This window comes from Rhipicephalus sanguineus, chromosome 1 (genome assembly GCF_013339695.2).
Source record: "Rhipicephalus sanguineus isolate Rsan-2018 chromosome 1, BIME_Rsan_1.4, whole genome shotgun sequence".
NCBI lineage: Eukaryota > Metazoa > Arthropoda > Arachnida > Ixodida > Ixodidae > Rhipicephalus > Rhipicephalus sanguineus.
Genome location: NC_051176.1, coordinates 127,548,466 through 127,570,698, shown reverse-complemented (window position 1 = coordinate 127,570,698; position 22,233 = coordinate 127,548,466). Strand labels below are relative to the sequence as shown.

Below are 22,233 nucleotides of genomic sequence, written 5' to 3'. Positions count from 1 at the left end.
ACGCCGTAGTGGAGGGCTCCGGAAATTTGGAGCACCTGGAGTTCTTTAACGTGCACCTAAATCGAAGTACACGGGCCTCAAGCATTTTCGCCTCCATCGAAAATGCAGCCGCTGCGGCCGGGATTCGATCCCGCGACCTCCGGGTCAGCAGTCGAGCGCCATAACCACTAGACCACCGTGGCGGGGAAGGATTTACATTTCCTTTGGCTGCTCGTTAATTGCACTAACGGCCTCAGAAGAGCACACGATGCGTTGGTGCGCCCAGTGATGTTCATCGCCCTTCTGCACACACAGCGCACTAGCTATTTCGTTAACGATAGATACCGTTTTGCCGTCGAGTGCGTCTTCGCATGAGACTGATGTCTATATGCATAGGCGTGGGGGGGATCGGGGGGGGGGGGGGCAAAGTTTGCCGCATACATTGACTTAGTAAGGGGGGGGGGGGGGGGATGAACCTTCGCTCCCCCCTGATGGGGAACCCGGCGCACGCCTATGTCTATATGGATACGCCGAGGATTGAACAAGCAGCGATGACTACACAGTGACTTTCGGCACCCGCATAGGACTCACTACGTAGCTTCCGCAGACAAACTCTGAGAGGACGGAGGAGAGGGGCGCGTTGGGCTTGGAGCGGGAACGGTTCCGGCGCTAACCGGAACCGGAAATCGTCGCAGGGACCCGAGAGAAAAACGCGGTAAAATCCACCAGCAGCGCGTGGGGACGATTGAACGCGCATTGATCTCGCCTTTTGTAACCGACCCCCTCCCGAGACGTTCGGCGGGAAACGAGGAGGGCGTGGCAAAAACAATTTCCCCGCGGCCGTTGCCGACTGTCCCACATATGCCGCAGCGGCGTCCGCTGATCGGCGCGAACAACGCTCCTCGCTGTTGGCCGACTGGCACGCAACCAGGGGCGAGAACAATGCGCCGCGGAGGAGAACGCGACACACAGCGGAGCAGGATGAACGGTCCGCGGCCCAGCGCACGACATCTCCGTGGGATGCACCCGCCGCCGTTCGGGGCGCTGTTCTTCACCGAGCCTGGTGAGAAAGGGAAACAAAATTTGGCCGCACGCCCGACAAAGGTCATGCGAGCGGAAGGAGCGAAGTTGGCCTGGCGTAACAAACAAGCGGCGGCATTTGAATTTAATTTCCTATCACGATGCGGGAGTGTCCGCACTTTGAAAGTGTACAAGTGCGCGTGCGCTGCGTGAGATGAGCGATGAGCCTTGAAGCTCATGTTCGTGAACTTTCTTAGCACCCCTATCGACCGAAGTCCGCAAAACTGGGCCGATAAATGAGAGTTAGGTAGCGCCCTCTAGCCAGTGCGCAATACCTATATTTGAGCAGCGTTTTCATAACGCCGTCTTTCGAGAAAGAGGCATATTTTAATCATCTATTTGCGAGTGCCTATAGTCAACGATATTTTAAAAACGATAATTTACTTCGTACATCATTTAAAGTTCGAGCAGAATGAAAACGTGTATTTTCTTTTTTTTTTTTCATCACTTCACGGACAAGGCCGTCTTCCCGAGTATGCCGTAGAATGTGGCTGCAGGCACAGTTATTAAATGTCAACCCTTGTCCTAACGTCCTCAGCGTCTCGAACAGAGCATCGGGCGTTACCGCCACACTCAACCGATTCCTATCATCATGCGAATAAAAGTCCTCGATCGCACGCTAACGGGACGCGCGCATCGAAAGCATCAAACCGTGTATAGGAAGCTGGGTGCGACGTGCCGCGCTGTACTACAGGGCGCTCTGGCGTCTCGGTTAGACTTAAAGAAGGGACAGGAAAGAAAAATAACGATAGAAAAAGTAACGGGAAAAAAGTAAGGCGATGCAGGCGCGGAGGCAAAAGCGCATAGGCCGAAGTAACTGCCGCGAGGATGTCGTGGAAAAAAAAGAAAAGAGAGAAGAAACAAGAACGAAAAGAGCAGGAGGGAGGAAATAGGGGTAAGAAGATGAGGAGGAGCCACGGAGCTTTATCACACTTCTCTGCCTGGCGACATGGAGAATTCGCTTCCTTCCCGGCGTTCCATCACGGCCCCCTCCGTGCAGCCAGAGAGGCAACGCTGCTCCACAGACGCCCCCCCCCCCCCCCCCCCTCTTGCCTCTAGCGCCACAGACGCTGCTGAAGCGGCCAAGAAAACGATGCGGCCCGAAAAAAGAGCGCGCCAGCCAGCCCGTTTTCTTCGCGGACTGGAAGTGCGCCGACATCGGTGCCGGTTTGCGGCACCTTCATTCCTGGCCCTGATCTTTCCACTTAACGAGTGACGGATGTTGCCTCTGGATTTCTATGTCCACCTATATTGAAATGGGACGTTCGTTTCACAGTATGTTCGGTAAAGTTTGTTTCTTTCGGGTTCGTGTATTAGCACTGACAATTCTTGTCGATGTCGAGAGCACTCGTATGAGGTTACTTTCACTCTGTTATTGATAAAAGAGTATAGATAAATATAGATAAATATAGATAAAAGACTGAACACAGAACAACAGGTTGGTCAGACGTGCCTTTGAGTGTCTTGTTTTCAGCCTTTTATCTGTTTTTTTTACTTGGAAGAAATGGAAAAAACTTTATACTACAGTTCGTTGGTGTGACGGTAGGTCAGGGTGGGGCCCTAAGTCCAGGGCTCCATTAGCCCTTTGGCTCGCTGAGTTTGATCCGGGAGGGCCAACTGGCTCTCCCGACCCTCACTAAAGCTACTGTACATGCTATCTTTCGGTGGCATGAACAGTCCTCACTTGCGAGCATTGTCCATTGCCTTACGTAGTCCGCGACCTTTAGAAGGGGTGAATTAACGTTTCTTGATCTAGCCAATCATTCCCACGTCATGTGGGCCGCGTTGGGGAATAAAGCAGGTGGATTTTCAATTTGCCAGCAATCGCAAGAGAGCTTCGTTGGTAATGACAAGTGGCTCTGCCTGGGACATCTAATTTACTTTTCCCTTGCGTCCATGACTACCTGGAATGACGTGGCTATATTCATCTCCAGGCGAAAACAGCCTGGTCAACAAAAACTAAAGTTTCTTCTCTTTCGTATGCCTCGTATGCGTAATCTTTTCAAAACTGGACTCCTTGAAAGGACTGTTGATGCATCGCGCCGTGATTCTGTGCTTGTTGATCGGTATGGCGATCATGTCCTTGTGTATAACATTACGGGGTGTACTCGCGGGCGCGAGGAGATCTACTTGACACAGAACGCGCACACGGCTGCTCCGCGTGGCTCACCACGCCGTGCCCCTTCATTCCCGAAGCGTACAAGTCAAAGGAAAAAGGAGACAAGCCCAACGGGAAGGAAGCCAAGGAGCGACGCCGCAGAGCAGCCTGATTGGTCGACCAGCCTAGCGTATCGATCGCTGTCGCCTTTTCGAAACAGATATTCGGCCACTGAAGGACGCAGTATTAGAGAGATTTTCGGCGTTCCGGAGTTTGAGCTCGAACCGCCACCTTGTTTTATTTTCTTGCCATTTTCGGGACACTCGACTATTTTTTTCCTTTTTTTTTTTGTCGTGTACACCGCTCTTTCCCAAGGGCAATGGGCGCGTGTTGGGAAGCTTTTCGTCAAGGTTTACTTGGTTCTGTATACGGTAAAGCCCGTCGACAAACCTTCCGCGAAATCGCACGTGGTGACTGCAAACTACGCCTACAGCTGAGCTCGTGCAAAGACAAAAGGGAGTTTTAGCTTGTAACGTATACTTCTTTACGTTACCGTGTTACCGGATACCGGATGGAATCTGCGCATGCGCGAACGTTTACGGAACGTAAACTACTCGCCGGGTAGGCTTTACGTTTACGGCCCTATCTCGCAAATCCACCTTCGTTCGTGGCTACTCGCGATATCCGCTTCGCGGAGACTCCAGCCGCCGAGTCAAAATAAGCCGAAGTGTGAGCGCCACTTACGATCACCTTATTTCAGCCGGATTACCGAGGCTGGAGCGACGTAGAATTATGACCCTAGTAGAATACCGAATCCGCAAACATAAGAAGCCTAAAGACGCTGACAGACTGGATAGGTGGCGCCAACTAGCGGGGATTAGGACAACATGAAACAAGGAAGTTTCTTTTTTTTTATCCTTCGAGCCTGGTGGCAGACATGTCACCGCCCCGTTATAAAGGGGACGCTCATAGCATCCATCCATCCAAGGTGTACCAGGCGAGCACAAAATTTTATTGCAGAAACATTGGGCATTCTGCTCCCAATGTAAATGCCTTGCAGCGGCATTATTACGAATGAGTTGCCTTTTTAATCATTTTTCCCCCTCAAGAACACTAAGCGAAAACAAACGTGTTCATGATTGTGGTTGCGAGAAGCGTCACAAGATGTCGACACCATCGCCCGGTAACCTGGTATTGCTACACCCCTTCGCTTATACCGGGATACTGCACAGGCTAAAAACCTCTCTAATGATTTTGCCGCAGCGTAATTCAATATTATCTAAATTAAATGTAGTTTAAATGCTGTTATCATCACCATTTAGTGATTTGCGCAAACGTAAAGGTTTACGTACGTACGTAAAGGTTTACGTTTGGGCAGCTAAAAAGCTAAACTCGAGTTCCGGTAAAACGGTAAACGTAATCCGGTAACGGTAACGTAAAGAAGTATACGTTACAAGCTAAAACTCCCTAAAGAAAAGACACGCGGCAATTTTTGAGCGTGTTCCTGAAGCGGTCCAACCACATCTACACGGGAGTGATGACATTACCTCTCACGACCATTCCTTTTCTCATTTAAGAGAGCATGGCTGTTAGTCTCGTTATTACGTTCCCTACACACACATCCGTGTAGCGTTAGTCCGTCTTCGTTTTTCCTTCCTATTTAAAGAGTCAAGAGATGCGACTTGTGGCTTCCATTGGCTACGAGTATCATTTTACCTTTTAATTCAAAAATGCACGTGTCAACATACTGCAGAGGTAGATTAAGGGAGCGATGAGGGATGTTAGTTGATCTCATTTTAAATAATATTATCGTAAAGTGAAAACACTGGCTGGTACACCAAGATTTGTCTGCTGGTCGCTGTTTTCGCATATAGGAAGAAACGAAATACTTTCAATATGCCTTGGATTGGGAAAAATTATGCCCGCCAGACCTCCTCTTATTAAGGTTCTCTTCATTCTAAAGTGATGTTTTTTGCTTGTCTTTATCCCTTAACCTTCACGTCTTCGCTGAGCCACTGCAAATAATACATTAAAAAATATCAGTTGGCATACAACACGCACATTCTTCTTTTTTTTTTTTTTTTTGATATCTACTGCAGGGACAGGCAGATCTCTTGTGCAGGCCCACCCTACGCGTACTGAAAAGAAACAAAGGTCATCAAATGACGAAATTTCGTTGGTGGTTATGCCCCTGACACCACACCTGCGTTCATCTTGTACATCTTTCGAGTCATCGTCCTTGTTGTGCGCGCAATCGCGCCGAGAACAGGACATCCTTTTGGCAACCCGCTGCAGAGAGCCGTGTGACTTGTTACTAAGTTGCGAAAGTTATGCAGAACCCGACGAGCGCGACACTTTATTCAGACTGCGCTACAGGTTGATATGTGAACGCACAAATTTAGCGCCCCGCTTGCGCAATGTTCTTGTCTGCTTCTGAGCCGCTCATGTCGCCTGCGTGAATTAAGGCTGTGAAGGTGGAACTTTTTTTTTTTTGTGGGGGCGGGGGGGGGGGGGGCAACATTGCCTGTATCCGTCTTATGTAATTCAACTCAATACACGGCCAATTAGTTCGGAACGATCGCAATGAGCTGATGTGCCATCGTGAAGAGAACAATTCTTGTAATTGCCCTTCTTTGAAAACAGCTGAAGTGTGGCACGACTGTTACAGGTATACAGAGATCAAACGAATGTACTAAACGCATTCCGCTACCGGGATGCAACGAAGCGCGCATGCGCGTATGTATGTAACGCGTTTATTTATTTGTTCTATGTGTTCGTGTGAGCCGCGCAGGCAGAGCATTTGCGTGGGCCACTTTATGGCGAAAACGCCGAAAGGTCGAGAGAGTGGTTGTAAGCGGGGTTGTTTGGCACCCCTGCCAGGCGGCAGAGTGCTTTCGCACTCAGGTTTGCGCTGCCACGCTCCTTATCTGGCTTCGGGAAGCGGGATAACACGGTAGGCGGGTGTTGGGGTTCTCTTTTGGCCGCCCTTAATTCAATATCGGGCTAGGGAGCCCCCGACGCTCAATCCGTAAATTATTTATCATCCTGCCGGCACGAGTGAGTGTTGCGATCCCCGATTGACGCCCTCCGCGCTCGGAGCTGCTGACCCGCCGCTTTGGGACCTGCAGCCCGTGAGTGGTGTGTGTGCGTGCGCCGCGCCTATCTATACGCTTCCTTTCTTGTAGACTTGGCTTTCTGCGCCCGTGTATACGTTGCGCAGACCTCCTCCGCGCCGCGGCTGCGTGCAAGAGGCGATTTGGCCTCTCGATAGCTGTCTTCCTCGCAGAGCAGCGTTGCCCCGCGTGAAGGGCCACCACCGCCCTTGGGAGCTCACCACGGCCGGGGGAAGAGATCGAAGGCGCGCGCCCGTGGTCGTGCTGCTACAAGGGCAACAACAAAGGCGCAGAACAGCGGGGTCCTCTTTTCGGCGAGGCTGTCCGGCGATAACGCGACCCACTGAACAGGTTGTGTACAGCGGGACGCCACTCAGCGGCCGCTCCGGGGAACGAGAAGAGGGGGATGGAATCGCTCAGTGCTCGGGGAAGAAGACATGCATATCTGGCGAGTGCCAGGTTCCATGAGGCGCTCAGCGAGGCGCGCGAATTTGGGGCGCGGGCCCTCCCCTTCCCGGCAGCGGAAGCGAGCACTCAGTGGGTTTGTGATTCCATTACGCACGAATTATGGAAGGGTTTCCTCAGGCGGGGACGCGGCTGCAGCGCGTTCGCGCGAGCCTATATCCTGTTTCTCGCGAGTGCCTAAGAGCATTAGGCGCGCGTTTGTTTCGGGCGTCGTATGGCCGGCGTCAAAATCGAAGAGCAGGTCTACCGCTCCGCGCGGCCTTCTCAAGTTGAGTGGTCACTCCGGCGTTGTCACTTAAAGCACGGAGAACTAGGGAGCGGGCGGCAACTGGTTAACAAGAATGCTTTCAGCCGGCGCTGCCATAGTTAAATACCGCTTTATATGGTTCGCAGCCAGCAAATCTATGAGCCACAATTTACGCAAGGTCTGTTTTTTAAGCGAAATATTTTCAATATTCAGTTTTCCACGTCTACGTTTTATATATAGCTCAAATCGCCCTCCAGGGACCAGTAGTCCACAACATATATGCAGAAGGCCTCACGTTACAATCTGTTCTGCATGTAACAAAAACTGCTCCGAAAACTTCTAAATCGTTTAAAGTATTTTTGCCGGATGCTCGCTAAGAACGCAAGAAGTGCGTGGCATAACCACGAATTCTGCGTTAAGAAGCAGTACTTCACGTCAAAGCGTTGTATTTACTTCCCAAAAGTCCGAATAAGCATACCTGGGCAATACATCACACTGCATAACAGGGTCATGCTCAGATAAACGCAGGCACGCATGACGCTGCACACGCGTCCCGTGCGATACATATTTAGCTATGTATTACTTTGCAATGCGTGCACGGATTGATGAAAGAATATGACGAGGAAGGCCTGCTATTGGGCTAAATTATTAACATGCGCGCGATGAGTCATGCCAGGTTCAGGACTTCAGGTACGGGTAGCGAATATAATATTCCTGAAGTCCCGTCAATATTTGGAAAAGTTTAATAAAGAATTATACAAGATATTTTCTCTTCTTTAGTATGTGTTGCAAGAGCATGGTTGACATGTTCATGCTGTTTTTATATCGCGCGGATAAATCCTGACATATAAGACGTGATTGTTCACCGAGTAACGATGGAAACGACGAACTGCAGCCGTTTAAAACGTGCTCAACCAAAACAGTTATACGACTGCGGTCTGACATTCTAGAAAAACTGTGTATCTCTCTCATTGCATTTTTACAGAGAAGGACGAATCCATTTAGAGATACCCGGACACTAACACAGATTTAATTTTTTCACTGGTCTCCAAAGATGACTTGGCTGTCGCGGTGGCGCACTGGCTCGAGTGCTGACCCGAAAGACGAGGGTTCAATCCCGGCCGGGGCGGCCGCATTTCGATGGAGGCGACATGCTAGAGGCCCGTGTACTGCGCGACTTTAAGTGAACGTTAAGGAACTCCAAGTGGTAGAAATTATCCGGAGTCCTACACTACGGTGTGCCTCGTAATAATATCGTCATTTTGGCATGTAAAACTTCAATTAATAATTATATTATCATCCAAAGTAGACTTAAATTGTGGTGAAAGGTGAAATGGGTGCATGAGCAATGCTTCTGGCCTCAATCGCCACCTTTGCATCGCTTCATCATAGAAGCTCCGTTACAGTTTATTTATACTTATAAGATTGCAGATGCTCAAGCGGAGTGCAACCCATCGCTTTCGTCACTTCAAATGATGTCTCTCTCGCCACCACAACGAAGCGCGGAAGCTATCCGCGAAGCGGGCGTACGTCACCTCGTACAGCGATTACCGCAAAATACATCCGGACCGAACGACCACTTTCCGAGCAGAAGAACTCCGCGGCGTCCATCGCGGGACAGATCTGTCATCACAGCTCGTCGAGCCCAAACACTTGACGCTCCATACTCGCCGCCTGAGCCTCACTCGAGGGAGCCCCCTCGACGATGACATGTTTATCGGTGGCCAATCGCTGCCCCGCGGCTAATAAATAATATAGGACCCCCCGACCAGCGAAACATGTTCTCCCTAATGGCGGACTCGCCGCAGGAGTGCAGCGCGGCCCCAACGCGAAGGCACCCACCCCGGGCCTTCTCCCTCCTCGTCCGTTTTCCTCTTCCGATGTGCGCGCCGTGTGTGTGTACGTCGCCACAAGCACTTCTCGGCACACCCTCTCTTTCTGCAAAGAGAAAAAGTGGCAATCCCTGTCCCCGATATTGCGATTAGAGCTGGATAAGGGGCCGCAGCATGGTGGTGAGAGGGGCGGGAGGGGGTATACGGCCGTTTCGCGTTGCGCGGGGCTCCTCGACACGAATGGAAGAGCGGGCCGAGCCAAAGGGATCAGCGCCGAAGAGAGGATGGAGCCGCGGCGGCTTCGGCAGCAGAGATGCGGCTGTTCCTGCTCCGAAAAAGCGACGGCCTTTCGTAATTGGGCGCCACGTCGGTGTTACTCGGCTTGGCATGCGTGCGTGCGCTCATATAGAGACGCGTTGCGGCGCGTCCCGAACGCGCGGAGAGCCTGATTGAATGTGTGATGAACGCCCTGGTGAGCTATTACGCGAGCGGTCGGGTGGGTGGTGCGAGTGATGGCTATCTGTTTAATAAGCTTCCGCGTTCGCGCGAGGCCCGTCTAAGAGCGCAATAGAGACGTTCTTTTCGGGGCTGCGCAGATGGGGCGGTGATGAATTTCGACGATGAGTGCCCGATAGTAAGCGCCGTCCCCGTATGCCGTCAGTTAGAAAAAAAGAACAAAGAAAAAAAAAAGAGTTTTCGTTGTTTAATTTTTCTTATCGTTATCCGACTTTAAGCCTCGTGAACCGAAGGCATGTCAGAATGTATCAAAACACACACACACACACACACACACACACACACACACACACACACACACACACACACACATATATATATATATATATATATATATATATATATATATATATATATATATATATATATATATATATATATATATATATATATATATATATATATATATATTTTAAACTATGAAATAGGGCGTCATGCGTGGTCAGTCTAGTTAACTGCTTAAGAAAAGACTCAGCCGGTGCTACTCATTAACGACGTGTGCTTTCTTTGAGAGAAGGTTGGTTTCGCTCAAAATTATTTTTAACCACGCACACGCGAAACAGGAAGCTAACGCCAGTGATGCACGGCATGCGCAACCGACAGCCGTTACATTCTTGCATCTACTTGATATCGCGGCAGGTGCTTGAAGGCATTACCTGGACGGGCTACCAGATCAGCTCAGTACGAGCGACCAGGTTTTCAACTCGTGCGCGAGGTCCGAGACGGTACGTAAATGATTGGTCCGTCATCATCGTTTAGACAATAATAATTATAACCTTGTTGCGTCAAGTTGTTTCTAGTATACAAGGTGTATACGACTCGGTCAGAGTGTATAGTCATCTGTTATACACAGCATTAAAAGAAGAGCCTTGCCGGAACTCGCGTCTTCGGACTTTCCGTGTCCCAGAAAGGACGCCGTGAAGCACGAGTTTGTTCAGGAGAGCACGCTTCCTGTTTCTCGATGGGCGAGAAAACACAACGCGAGTCCCTCGGAGAGCTGCGTCCGCCGCCTTGCCGATCGATTGCGGCGCGAGCCTGGGTCCTCGCCAGTCGTCGGGTCGCCCCGTGACCCTCCAGCAGGCCTGTTCTCGTGCGAGACATAAAGAGGTGCCCGCCAAGGCGTGAAGAGGGCGCTGCGAAAGTGGCGGAACGGCGCACGCGCCGCGAAATGCGTTTTATATGTCGTCTGAGCGGGAAGACTCCTCCGGGAAGTCCCCTTCACCGTACGAAACCCATTTGCTGCTCTCGCCCTCTTTTGCTAGAGCCTCGGCTTGTGCGTGCGGCTATTGCTTTCTTGTTTTACTCTAACCCCCTGTTCTTTCGGCGTACATCTGCCCACATAGGTAGCTTTCTACGGAAGCGCTTTTCTTCTGTTCCATTGTTTCCCGTCTCGGCATCGTCCCTCCCACACCGTTATAGAGCGTGGTTTATAAAAGCCGCGGCGGTGGGCCTTCAACGTCGGGTCGATTCGAGCAGCGGGGCACCGAGAGAGCCGACCGAAAAGCCGGCGGGATCAACAGGAGTGCCGATAGCCCTGCACCTTCGCTGGATGTATATGGCGCGCGTGCCCCGCGTTCGCGATAGAGGCGCGGCCGATTTTCGCCACCACGAATGGCCTGTGGCGGCGGGGCTGTATCTCTTCTGTCGTTGTGTTATACTTGGCGCGGCCGCAGGGATTTACGGGGGCCATTCGGCGGCCCCGTGCCGTCTCGGAAAGCATTGTTTTTACGAGCTTCTAAAAGCCGCAGCCGGCTCTCCCTGCGCAGTTTCCAACGTGTTTTCTTCCCCACCTCACTTCTCCTTTCCGCGGAAAACAAAGTTTACCCGTTGTGCGTGAAATTGAAAGAGCGTCGAATGAATGGCGTACCACTCCTAATGCCAGAGACTTCACGCGCTTAGACTCCCATATGTTGGATTAAATACCCCCCTCCCCCCCCCCTTCCACACACACACTTTTTCTTCATGTTGACAAACTTCGAGGGCAAGGAAAAACAAACAAAAGAAGATTGGTAGCAAACCAGAGTGAAAGTGGCACGGCGAATTCGCCTGTACTTCCCTGTAACAAAAAAAAAAAAATACTAAGAGAGAAAATGAGATGTTGGGCAAGGACAACGACGACGTACGGGGCAACACTACATGAATCTGCGAGTTCATGCAGGCAAACCAGCATACAGCGCGTGCACTTGCCTGTTGATGGAGCTAACGCTGGGTATGTTGTCTTGGTCGCAGACGCCGTCGGCCAGCAGCCGGTCGCGGATCTCCCAGGCGAACATGGTGGGGTTCTGCTTCTTGTAGTTCGCGATGGCGTCCACCACCTTGGGCGTGGCCACCTTCGGCTTGCTGCCGCCGATCACGCCCGGCCGGATCGAGCCTGTCTCGTAGTACCTGCAGACAGCGACAGAGTACGTCCCGATGGCGATCTTCTATATCTATCTCTGTAACGCATACAGGTGCTGCGAAAATACCACTGCTAAAACCAGAATCCACACGCATATTCCTTCCCCGCTTTCCGAAATAAATAAATAAATAAGAAAAAAAAAGAAGAAAGAAAGAAACGCAGCAGTTTAGACAATACAGGTACTTGTTATACGTTAGGGCATATTGCCTCATACCTATCCATTGCTGGTCGTTTCCATACTTGGAGAGCCATAGAGACGAGTAATATAGGCGGGACAAACTATACGATTGTTCCATAAGCATGAAGTTTATTCACACAGCCTTTCGTACAGTGGCCTTGCATTCAGTAGTGCACAGCCAGTCTGCCAGATACAAAGAACCTTCGGAATAACCTCTAGAGCATAGGGGGCGTAGGCAGGAATTTTTTTCGGGGGAGGGGGGGGGCACCTCCTTGATTTGAAGTGGGGGCCGGGCAGACAGATGTGGTCAAGTGTCATTTTGGGCTCTGTATGCCATAGCAAAGAAAATTTCGGAGGGGGCACGGGCCCAGTGTGCCCCCCCCCCCCCTGGCTACGCCACTGCTGGAGCTGCATAAACGAATATATGTTATGCCTTGCGGAAGTACCGCCTTCTCCGCCACTCAGTGCGCTCTTAATTTAAATAGAGCAAGAGAACCAACTTGTTGTGAAAGCGAATTGCATCGACCGTTCACGCAGCAAGTGTGCATGCACGGGGTTCTCTTATGTGCATGCGCGCCACACTCCATTGTAACATATTACGAACCCCGAGCTTGCGCCCGACTGCTATCCAACACGCTTCCACCTTTGGCCACACGGCGTCAAATGGGCGCAGCCGCGCGTCCAGCGACTCCAAATTAGCTATCGATCCGTGATTGCCACACTGTCCTCTCGACCTCTGCAATTACGCGCCGGGCTTGTCCTTCCGCATCTCGCGTAATTAATACGGGGCTACCCCCTTGCTAACGCGAACCACAGGTCGCTCTTGCCGAGCAGGCGTGCGACGGCCAGCGTCCAGTTTCGTGTGGTCAGCAGCCGGCCGCCTGTATAAGCCAGTCGGCACCCCGAGCCATCTTTCACGTGCGCCACTCCCTGGCGCGGGGTTGAGGACCCGCGTGCAAGCTCGGAGCTCACTGCAATTATAAACGAAGAAAGATTGTGGCTCCAGGGCTCATTCAGTTTGTCTGAAAGAGCCCTGAGCGCTTTGGGGGCCTGTCACTGCTTCGCGTTCAGTAAGCTGCCAGCGGGCGCATCGGCGACCATGATCCCACGCACATAAATGTTCTGAGCACTCATTAGAAGAGTTTGGTAAAGAAAGAGAGAGAGGGGGAAAGAACAATGCAGAGAACCATGTTGCTATCGACGTTCTCCTGCAATGAGATAACTCGCACTTAAACAAGTCGAATGCAATGTCTTTCAGTGACCGGAAATATAGGAGACCAGTTATCGCGTTTCGGTAGTTGTTAACTGAAATCAGGATACAGAAATAAGTTTGTTCGTGCAAAGAAAACTACGGGCAAAATGTGTTTCCTTCGCCATAAAATAAGGCAACCACTACTTCCTAATTTCGTTTTAATTTGTTGGCCCAAACGTGCAGCAATTATCTGACTGCGTTCTGCTTAACTCGTGCCATTCTCCTCGACCAACGATTAATCTCTCCCGGCCGCCGACCAAACGAGTGCCGCTGGTGCCCGACAGACTCGGCGTAGTTCACTCGACACAAAGCACTGCCAGCGTACTTCGTATATGCGCACACTTTTAACCGGCGCCTATACTATATAGGCGCGAAGCACTCGCGCACACGCGTTTGCAGCGAGCCTTCCTTGCCGCACAGCGGCGTATATATGCCACGCTGCCATCTGGTAGCCGCACACAAAGGAAGGCGACCGAGCACAATTAAGTCGGCCCCAGTCTTTCAGGAGATCATTACGCTACAACGGGACCTTTTGTTGTCCCCGGAAAAGCGGTATCCATCAGCCCACACTGCTCGGGCGAGGTCCATTTTAAAGTCAGATTAAGACAGACGGTTGTCGGGTGGCGCTGCTGATGTCATTATTACGCACGCCAGTGAACCGCGCTGATGTCATCTCGCGGGCCGAGTCGATCAGTGTCCCGCCGCTGCCGCGCGGCCGGAACACCGCTGCAGAGGAGCACACTGACTTTTTGTTGGGCGCCGCGCTTCTCCGGAGGGCGCGGAGAACGCGTGCGTAGGGAAGAAGGGGAGCACCCGGTCCGCGTAGCAAACGCCGATCTTTATGTGCGCCAAAACAGGGGTGGAACTGGGGATGCATTCGAGCGTCTATATACGCGCGCTGAAGGGGGGGGGGGGGGACGAGAGGGAGACAGGTCCCGTTCGACGAGCGAGCGCGCGTTTTTCTTTGGGCCCGGCGAAAGGAGGAAATGACCCAAAAGTTATGGAATTTGCCGAGCGCGTTGGAGAGGACGCAGTAAATTTTCTCGGACGGAGTCTGTCAGATAGGGCGGGCCGGGAGCGGCACGCGAGGCTGGCTCCCTTCTGGTCAGCTTGTTCGCGCGCGCCGGCGTGGAAGAAATGCGCTACCAGTTGTTGCGCGAAGTCGGCGCAGGGGTGCATATGCGAAGCGCATTTTGACTTTCCCCCGCGGGTTGAACGGGGACAGTCGACCCGGCAGCCTTGACAGCCACGGTGGAGAGGGTCACAGTTAACGAGCACATCTGTTGGGAGCAGTGAGACGTGCGCGCCGACTGCCAGGGCACCTGTCGAGTTCGGGTGGTATTTAAATAGAAATTAAAAGGCCGCGCCAGCGGCTGGACAGGCGGAGGGGGCAAACCAGGGGACGAATTGGGTTTTCGTCCCTCGTGGTTGTTTTCTCCCTTGTTTTTAAGGTATTTGTTTCAAGGAAAGAGAATGCCAAGGAAGCTGATTCATTTGGCGAAGTTAGCGTGTCTTATAGTACAGCTGTTCTAGTGCATATAGTAAATGACTTGGCCAATTATTTATTCTCACTCATATCCCAATATCCACTTCCCCATCATAACTTCGCACCCAAGGCCTAACTAGATCCTTTTATTCTCTTTCTTTTCTATTTCTTAAGCTCAAAGACATGGTGCAGTAGGTTTTTTGCTTGCTTCAAATACTAATTTGTCTCAATAATAATAAACAACAGTCTTCCTGGATCTACTGTAGGCTTACAGGTCAAAACAAGCGATTTTGAACTCCACGCTCAATCATGATCACGGTAAGGCTTTGCATGCAATCAGCGTGCGTCCTGCATCACTGTTGGATTATGCCGACTTCGAGGCCGATATTGTATACTTAGGGAAAAGGCGAGCGAAGGCAACGTGGCCCAACATGTGTTGGCCACACGGCGCTTCGCGCCTATAGCTCCATGTCCCGCCGAGCCTTCTCACCTTCCGAGTATCTTGGAGACGCATCCGTGGGAGACCCTCAGCTGGCGGCTGATGTCGCAGGGCCGGACACCCTGGTGCGCCAGCTCCACGATGCGCTGCCGCACCACATCCGGCAATGGACGGCCGTTCACGAATACGCCCGCCCACTGATTCACGCCACCATGACCTGCACCGGGAGGAGAAAAAAAAAGCACGCTCGTTATACGCCATCCCTGCATCAATTTAGTGCCGATAGCGCACAATCAGTGGCAAAAAGTGAGTGGACATTCACGCAGTTCGGCACAGAACTACGTCGCCGTGAACATTTCTCACCCATCATTGCCTTATACGTGCGGTAAGGATTACGCATTCCGGCAACGAAAATCTCAGTGCTTCAAAAGAGTCGCACTACGTCAAGTTCGTACAGCAGTGACAAATTTCACGCAGAAATCATATCTATATCTGATCTAAGTGGTAATTTTCCTGTGTGCTTTGTTTTCGCTTCAATTTTTGCTCTATTGGTAGGTTATCTCCTTTTATACTTTTCTTTTCCAATATACTACATTCTTAGTAACGCCGTTCATTGTCAGGCCGTCGAAAGCGGCTACACCAACGCCAGAAATCAAGCAAGCAAATATAGCGATGCGGAATAGCGCGTTTTGCAGCGCCCACTTTGTCATTGGCTGTCGACATGGCATCATAATATGAGACAGTCTCGGCTCCCGTTCAAGTCGTTGCTAACCAAAGGCATCTAGTTAGCGCGCGTGCGCGGCCCGTGGTTCTTCCAGCATCGTGTTCGCTCCTCGAAGACAGCTTATAAAGAGAGCTCCGAAGCAAGGGGAACAAAGCGAACATGCGGGAGAGCACGCATCGCCGCCTTGAAGGGTGAAGCGCGCGCAGAAGACATGTTGCTGACAGTGAGACAAGGTGCACACACAGGGCGCCCAAGGCGGGCGCGCCTGCACGCACCACAGCTAACAAAGAGCGAGGGCAGATGATGAACGAGCTGCAAAAGGGCGGGCAAAGCGTCAAGAATAAAGCGCAGCCTGGCTCATCCACGAGCGCGGCGGATGCAAGGTAACCTGGTGGCACGAGCCCGCACGTCGGCGCTCGTTTCACGCACCGGGCTCGGCTCACTTGGCTAGGTGAGCGCGCTGTGTTTTCCGCGCCTCAACGTTGCGCGCGCTTTGTGCGTCATAGCCGCTCACTAAAGGGCACGCTGCCCTCGTGGAGGTGTTTTAAAAAGTCCCTGTCATCGCGCGCGCGGTGGCAGCAGCGCGCGAGTGACATGCAGGGGCACAAGAGAGAAACGACTTGCCAAGGGCAACCTTGATTTACGACGCCGACAAGAGGGGAACCCTTTGATTCCCGCTGCTTTGTCGCCATTTTGGCTTTCGAATGGCGCACAGTGTTCTGTTCCGACTTTTTTTTCGCTTTCCCAAGATGACCCACAACGTCGAATAGAGATTGCATCGCCTGGAGATAAGTCGTTTGTGCTGCCGTTAGTGAGATAGTGACGTCCGTCGCCGAGACCGCCCACATCTGGATATTATTCTGTCACCGCATGAGGAAGACTGTCGCTGTGCGCACGACGACGTAAAACGTACGCTTTGTACTTCACTTGAGCTGCGTACGCATGCGCCGCTGACTCAAGCACTGATATCCTTTCAAGCTACGGGCTCGCGTGGTGTATCAGCGACAACCGAACTGGTAGACCCCCCCCCCCCTCCTCCCTTAACGTTCACCCGACGAGGACCTCCCCTGTCCTCGGCACGGTATCGCCGAGGACTGAAAGGCCGTGTAGCGCCCAGTGAGTTAGCCCGACGAGAAGCCGACAGCCCCGATCAAGCACCGAGGGTCAGTGTCCCGCCGACACGTTGCGGTTTTCTCGACGGCCTCGAATAGAGCGGGCGGGCGCTGCCGGGCGTTTATATTTACCGGCGGCTGCTCCCCTCCCTCCGCGCACGCGGGGAACCGAAGGCGTCGGCGGCGGCGCGCTTGTTCAACTAATGAGGCTATTCTCAGCGGCGGCGGTGGTAGCGGCCACGCGGTCGCTTGTTAATAAGCGGCCTTGCCGGCGCCGCTGGCAGCTGTTCAGGTGGAACGAACCGCTCAGAGACGGAGCGCCGCGGCGCTGACAGGATTCCTCCGCAGGCGCGCTCCAGCGGGGGCGAGAAGGTGGAGGAGCGTGCTCGGGGGTGGGCCCTTTTTTCTCGTGCCGCCGCGGAAAAGATGCGCGCCCCGGGGGCTCGAGACTCGTGTCTGCGGTGAAGTAATAGCACGTGACGTTCCGCGTTCCACGGCATCGTCGCGCGAGCTTTGAAGGAAGCCGAAACGCCGTTTCTGCATCGCTCTCGATGGAACGTCGTCGCTGAGGGTTCAACCCGTTTGTGCGCGCTGGAGTGGACGTCTGACCGATACATATATCAGATAATAGAGTGCTTTAAAAAGCTTTATAAGCTGGGACAGGGAAACCGCGTTCATTTGTTCAAATAGCGCTTTCTTATGTTGCTTTCGCTCTATACAAGAGTATAGCTTTACTCGCCTTTCACCCGTTTACGTGGACTTCCCCCCAGATACAAAGGTTGCGCGCTGATGTAAACGCAGTTTTCACAGCCTGATGAGTTCTCGATATGACATTAGAAACGGTAAAGTACTTCGTGAAATTCTGTTAAGCATGCTGGGCTATTCCGGAGATTGTGAAGACGATGTGAAAACTTGACTCCGTTGGCGTTAATAACTTTGTAAAGTGTATAAGCGAATAGCCTGGCTACTCAGCCCTTGCTGCGTTGCGTAAGACTTTTCGGACGTGTGAAATGTTCCCCGTCACACTCTTGGAGCGCTCAGAAAAGAATTGCCCTCCTCATCTCGATCTACCCTGTCTTCTTGTGACTGCTGCAGGAGAGGGCCACCTGCACCGCTATAGAAATACTGGTTAATGGTCGTGTTCTCCGCGTAGTTACGCAATGGAACGTGACGCAGATATTCTCACTGTGTCAAGTTCTCACTGTGCCACGGTAACTGAATGGCTTCGGCGTCGCGCTACTTAGCTAGAGGTTGCGGGTTCGATCTCGGACGCGTTACAACAATGTAGTAATGCAAAAAAAAAAGGAGCAATACGCTCAAGTATACTGTATATTGGTTGTACGCCCAAGTGGCCAAAGTTAATACGCAGTCCACTAACGGCGTGCCTCAAAACCTATTCGCTTCGCTTGTAAAACAGGATAGCTTATTTTATTTTTTTCTCAAGCCCACCATTCTTTAGCAAAACTCACAAATTTGTAAGAATGTTTGGCTGTTCACTTACATTGCCAATCATCGTCGACGGTTGATTCACAGATGTTCTTAATTGCCTTTTCCAAGCTTTTCTTCCAGAAAAGCTAGAAAAGTGCCGTAATAGCCAATGCCGTGCGCACGCAACAATACTCATTTTTTAATTAGGTCAAGGTATCACACTCCAAGTACTCAAGTACTCTATTGTTGCTCATCATTTCTCTTTCAGAAATTGTGCAGTCACATCATTACGGCTATTATGAACCAGCAGTGGATTCGCAAGTCCATTTGCAAACACATGATCGAGGGCACAGTTCCCGCGAGGCATGCAGCACCGTAGCGGCACTATGTATGTTAAAGACACACTAAAGAGAAACAATGAATCGGTTTAGATTGATAAATTGTACTTTGAGAACTCTAATGTCGTTAATTTCACCATCATAGGTGTATTAATAAAGGAGAAATTGAGGTTCAAAGTTCCATTTTTAAAATTCGCGCCAATATCTCCACGCGTGACGTCACTGATTTCAAGGTGTACCTATCGTATTTTGGCGCCATTGGCTCAACAAAATTTCCTCAAACTTGGTATGTTAACTCTATGGCCCCCTCAGAGGACAGTGTACTTAATTTTTACCGTTTAGGAACTACGTAGGCCCTAGTAGGCGCCATGAAAATCTGTGACGTCACGGCATATGGTGCGGAAACCTCAAGGTGGCGTCGCCACCCACATTTTCTTGTTGCGCGATTTCTCGCTTACTAAGCGTCTTCTCGCAGCAAGCGTGGTGTTTTTGGTATCGTGAAAGAGCAATTTACTGATATACGAGAAAAATCGTTTTGCTCTTTAGTGTCTTTTTAACGAAGCAGCGAACAGATGCTCGTGATTCTGTTCCTGCGTGTAGCACGTTTCATGTTTCTCACTGAGTTGCTTCGTCTTTTCGGGTTATTTGAAAACTTTATTTTAAGAGACACCGCAATCGGAGAAATGGGGCGTAAACTGTATCTCAGTAGCTACAATTCAATGTCATTCTCAGTCGGGCGTTTACAGTGCGATATTGCGGCACAGTGACAAAAGAAAGGAGATACAGTGCAGTTCTACTCGAAACAACCGCAAAATGCTAATTATATAATATTATTACTGTTATTACTACTGTTATTGCTGTTATTATTACGGGAACAAAAACGCCTTTCATTACTCCGTCTACTGTGTGCTGTTTGCTGCATACATAGAGACATTTAAAATGTGCGCGCAGTATTGTATCAGCGAACGTATCATCAGCCACCCACGTCTCTCAATCACTTTCAACTGCTTCCAGTCGATGCTAGCACTCTGCGGTATACCGCTGCTCAGTGATGTCGCAGAATGCACACACCATATAGAGGTACAGTCTCTCTGTTCTCGACTTTGCCTGCAGCCGTCTCAGCACATGTACTTCTTTAAGCCGACGTGCACATTTTCTCGCGTCATCGGCGTCTCCAAAGGTGGCCGCCCTCCCCGTTCTCCCAAGGCGACGATCGCGCGCTGCGGCGCACAGGAAGCCGGACCACCCGGCGTATTGCGTCGACGCGCTGCCATTTTCATGAGCGCCAACGGGCTCGATTTGCAGCGGCGATAAGGGCCCACCCAAGAATTCCTGCCGACTGTGCCGTAAGCTCACCGCTGGAAAGGAGGAGGGAGAAAAAAAAAAGCACCGACTGTGCGCGCGAGGCTTCTTCAAGCGCGGCCAAGGGCCCTTTTTCGCGTCCGCCGCCGCGGCGGTCGGGTTTAAATTTGTAAAAAGAAGGGATGCATGCAAGCCGGCGAACAGGGTGGCTGCGGGAAAATAAATTGGGATTCCCAGTCGGGAGTGAAAAAGCGCAGGAAGAGATGAGGGGGGGGGGGAGTTCGCGGCATGATAGCGGCGCGCGATTGCGGCTCTCTCTCGGCTCCTCCTCTCTCAGTGTGCGTGGCTCTATTTGCGTGTTTCCTCGGCTCTTACTGCAGCCGACGGCAGCGGTCGCGTCGCGTAGGGCCGCTGTCTCTAAGCGATGTCGCGGCCGGTTTATGCGAGGCCTGCGTGACGACTATATTGAGAGCGGCAATTAGGAGGCACTCGAAATAGCGTCCCCCCTCCTCAGCCGGTGACGCGATCACTGCGAGAGAAACACGCTTCAATGACGGTGGCTCGAACGGCTCAAGTTCGCGGACACGTGTCGCGTGCGTATGTGTGTGCGTGTGTGTGTGCGCCCGCGCGGTGCGTCCGGCGTGACGTGCATGGGCCAGAGATTTAAAAGCAGCACGCTTCGCTTGTTGTGAATGAAGGCTTTCCTCATTCTCGTTTTTTTTTTTTTTTTACTCCCCGCTTACACTGTCGGCGGTACGCGTCGTGTCGATAAATCAATGATGTAATGGGCGCTGCCCCCCTGACCTTCGCGTACAATCGTGGAAGGTTACCATAAAAACAATTTTCTGATTGTTTGAAGATTCTACGTTGTCATCGGGAGAAACGAAAACGGTCGGGATGTCGATGAACTCTTAAAAAGGCGCTTTAGTGAGTCGGCCTATTTTCCGCTATAACTGCGTCCAAGGTTTCGCTAGCCTATAAAAAACTCGTCATAACTCAGCGTTGAGTAACTTGAACAACAACAAGTTGTTTTTACCATAAAGGTTTATAGGGTTGCTCTCCATAATAACGAGACATTTGCACTATTTTCCACCCACTAGTCGGGAAGGCATGATAACCCACTACACAAGCTACATAGTGTGTCCGATATTTGTTACATAGACGACCCTTTGCACTCTCTCGTCGACAAACATGACGAAGCTAAAGCGTCCGACGACACGCTGAGAATCTAATAGTAATTATTATCTTCAACACAGTAAGCTGATTCAAATAAGGTAAGAAATCTCCGGATTCAAGCTCTCGCCAAAATGTTTATCGAAAGGCTGCGACGCGCAGTTACTTTCTATTTGCTACGAAATGGAAAACCAAGTGCACCTTGTTTTTCTTTTTGTACTTATACGTAGTCCTATATATATTTATATATATATATGGTACGTAGATTATGAAGAGTATGTCTTCGGTTGCCGTAAAATAATTAGGAAAAAGGTATACGCTTCTAAAAACTGTTTATTTGTCGACGTTTCGATCGGAGGCCGATCTTGATGAAGATCGGTCTCCGATCGAAACGTCGACAAATAAACAGTTTTTTTAGAAGCGTATACCTTTTTCCTATATATATATATATATATATATATATATATATATATATATATATATATATATATATATATATATATACAGCAGGAAACTATACTGCATGCTAATAAACAGTCGAGTCGTATGAGAATCCAAATGTGCGACTCCGCAGCAATGCGGGTCGCCTCTCTCCGACTGCAAAGTGGGGAAGCGTTCCTTTTCTCTACGCTAACCCTCACTCTCCTCCGCGAACTGACTGAGTGCGCGCTCGGATTTACCTCAGCCAGCCTTTCTGCGCGAGAGAAGCGCGCTCAGAAATAAGCACCGCGCGCAGGCACCGCTCTCCCGCGCGGGCATTTCGGCGCCTAATCCTGCACGCGGGGGAGCCGCCCGGGTCCGCGAAACGTGGCTCGTATACACGTGCTCAAACGATATTTCAGGAGCTGTACACGCCGCCGTTGTTATTAATTTACGGGCCGTAATAACCGCGCTCGCCGGCTGCGGCCGCGCGAGTTTTCCCCCTTCGCGCGGACGTCGCTGCGGACGCGATGATAGCGGCCCACACACGCGAAGGGAGCGGGGATTCCTGCCAACAAGGCGCTCGAGCCGATGGCGGCACCGCTATCCCCGCGTAATGCACGGCCGGAGCCAAAGGAGAGGATGCGGAGCTC

General features: G+C 51.3%; 1 protein-coding gene across 17 annotated transcripts in view; it reads right to left on the bottom strand.

Moving 5' to 3' along the window:
- Positions 1 to 22,233, bottom strand: part of LOC119397558 (paired box protein Pax-5) — a 364,233-nt gene that overhangs the window by 49,845 nt on the left and 292,155 nt on the right. For all 17 annotated transcript variants that reach the window (XM_049416377.1, XM_049416338.1, XM_049416341.1 and 14 more), the window contains 2 exons: positions 15,135 to 15,300; positions 11,518 to 11,715 (listed from right to left, as the gene is read on the bottom strand). In XM_049416377.1, coding sequence (XP_049272334.1) covers positions 11,518 to 11,715; positions 15,135 to 15,300 — 364 coding nt within the window. The remainder of the gene's footprint in view (positions 1 to 11,517; positions 11,716 to 15,134; positions 15,301 to 22,233) is intronic.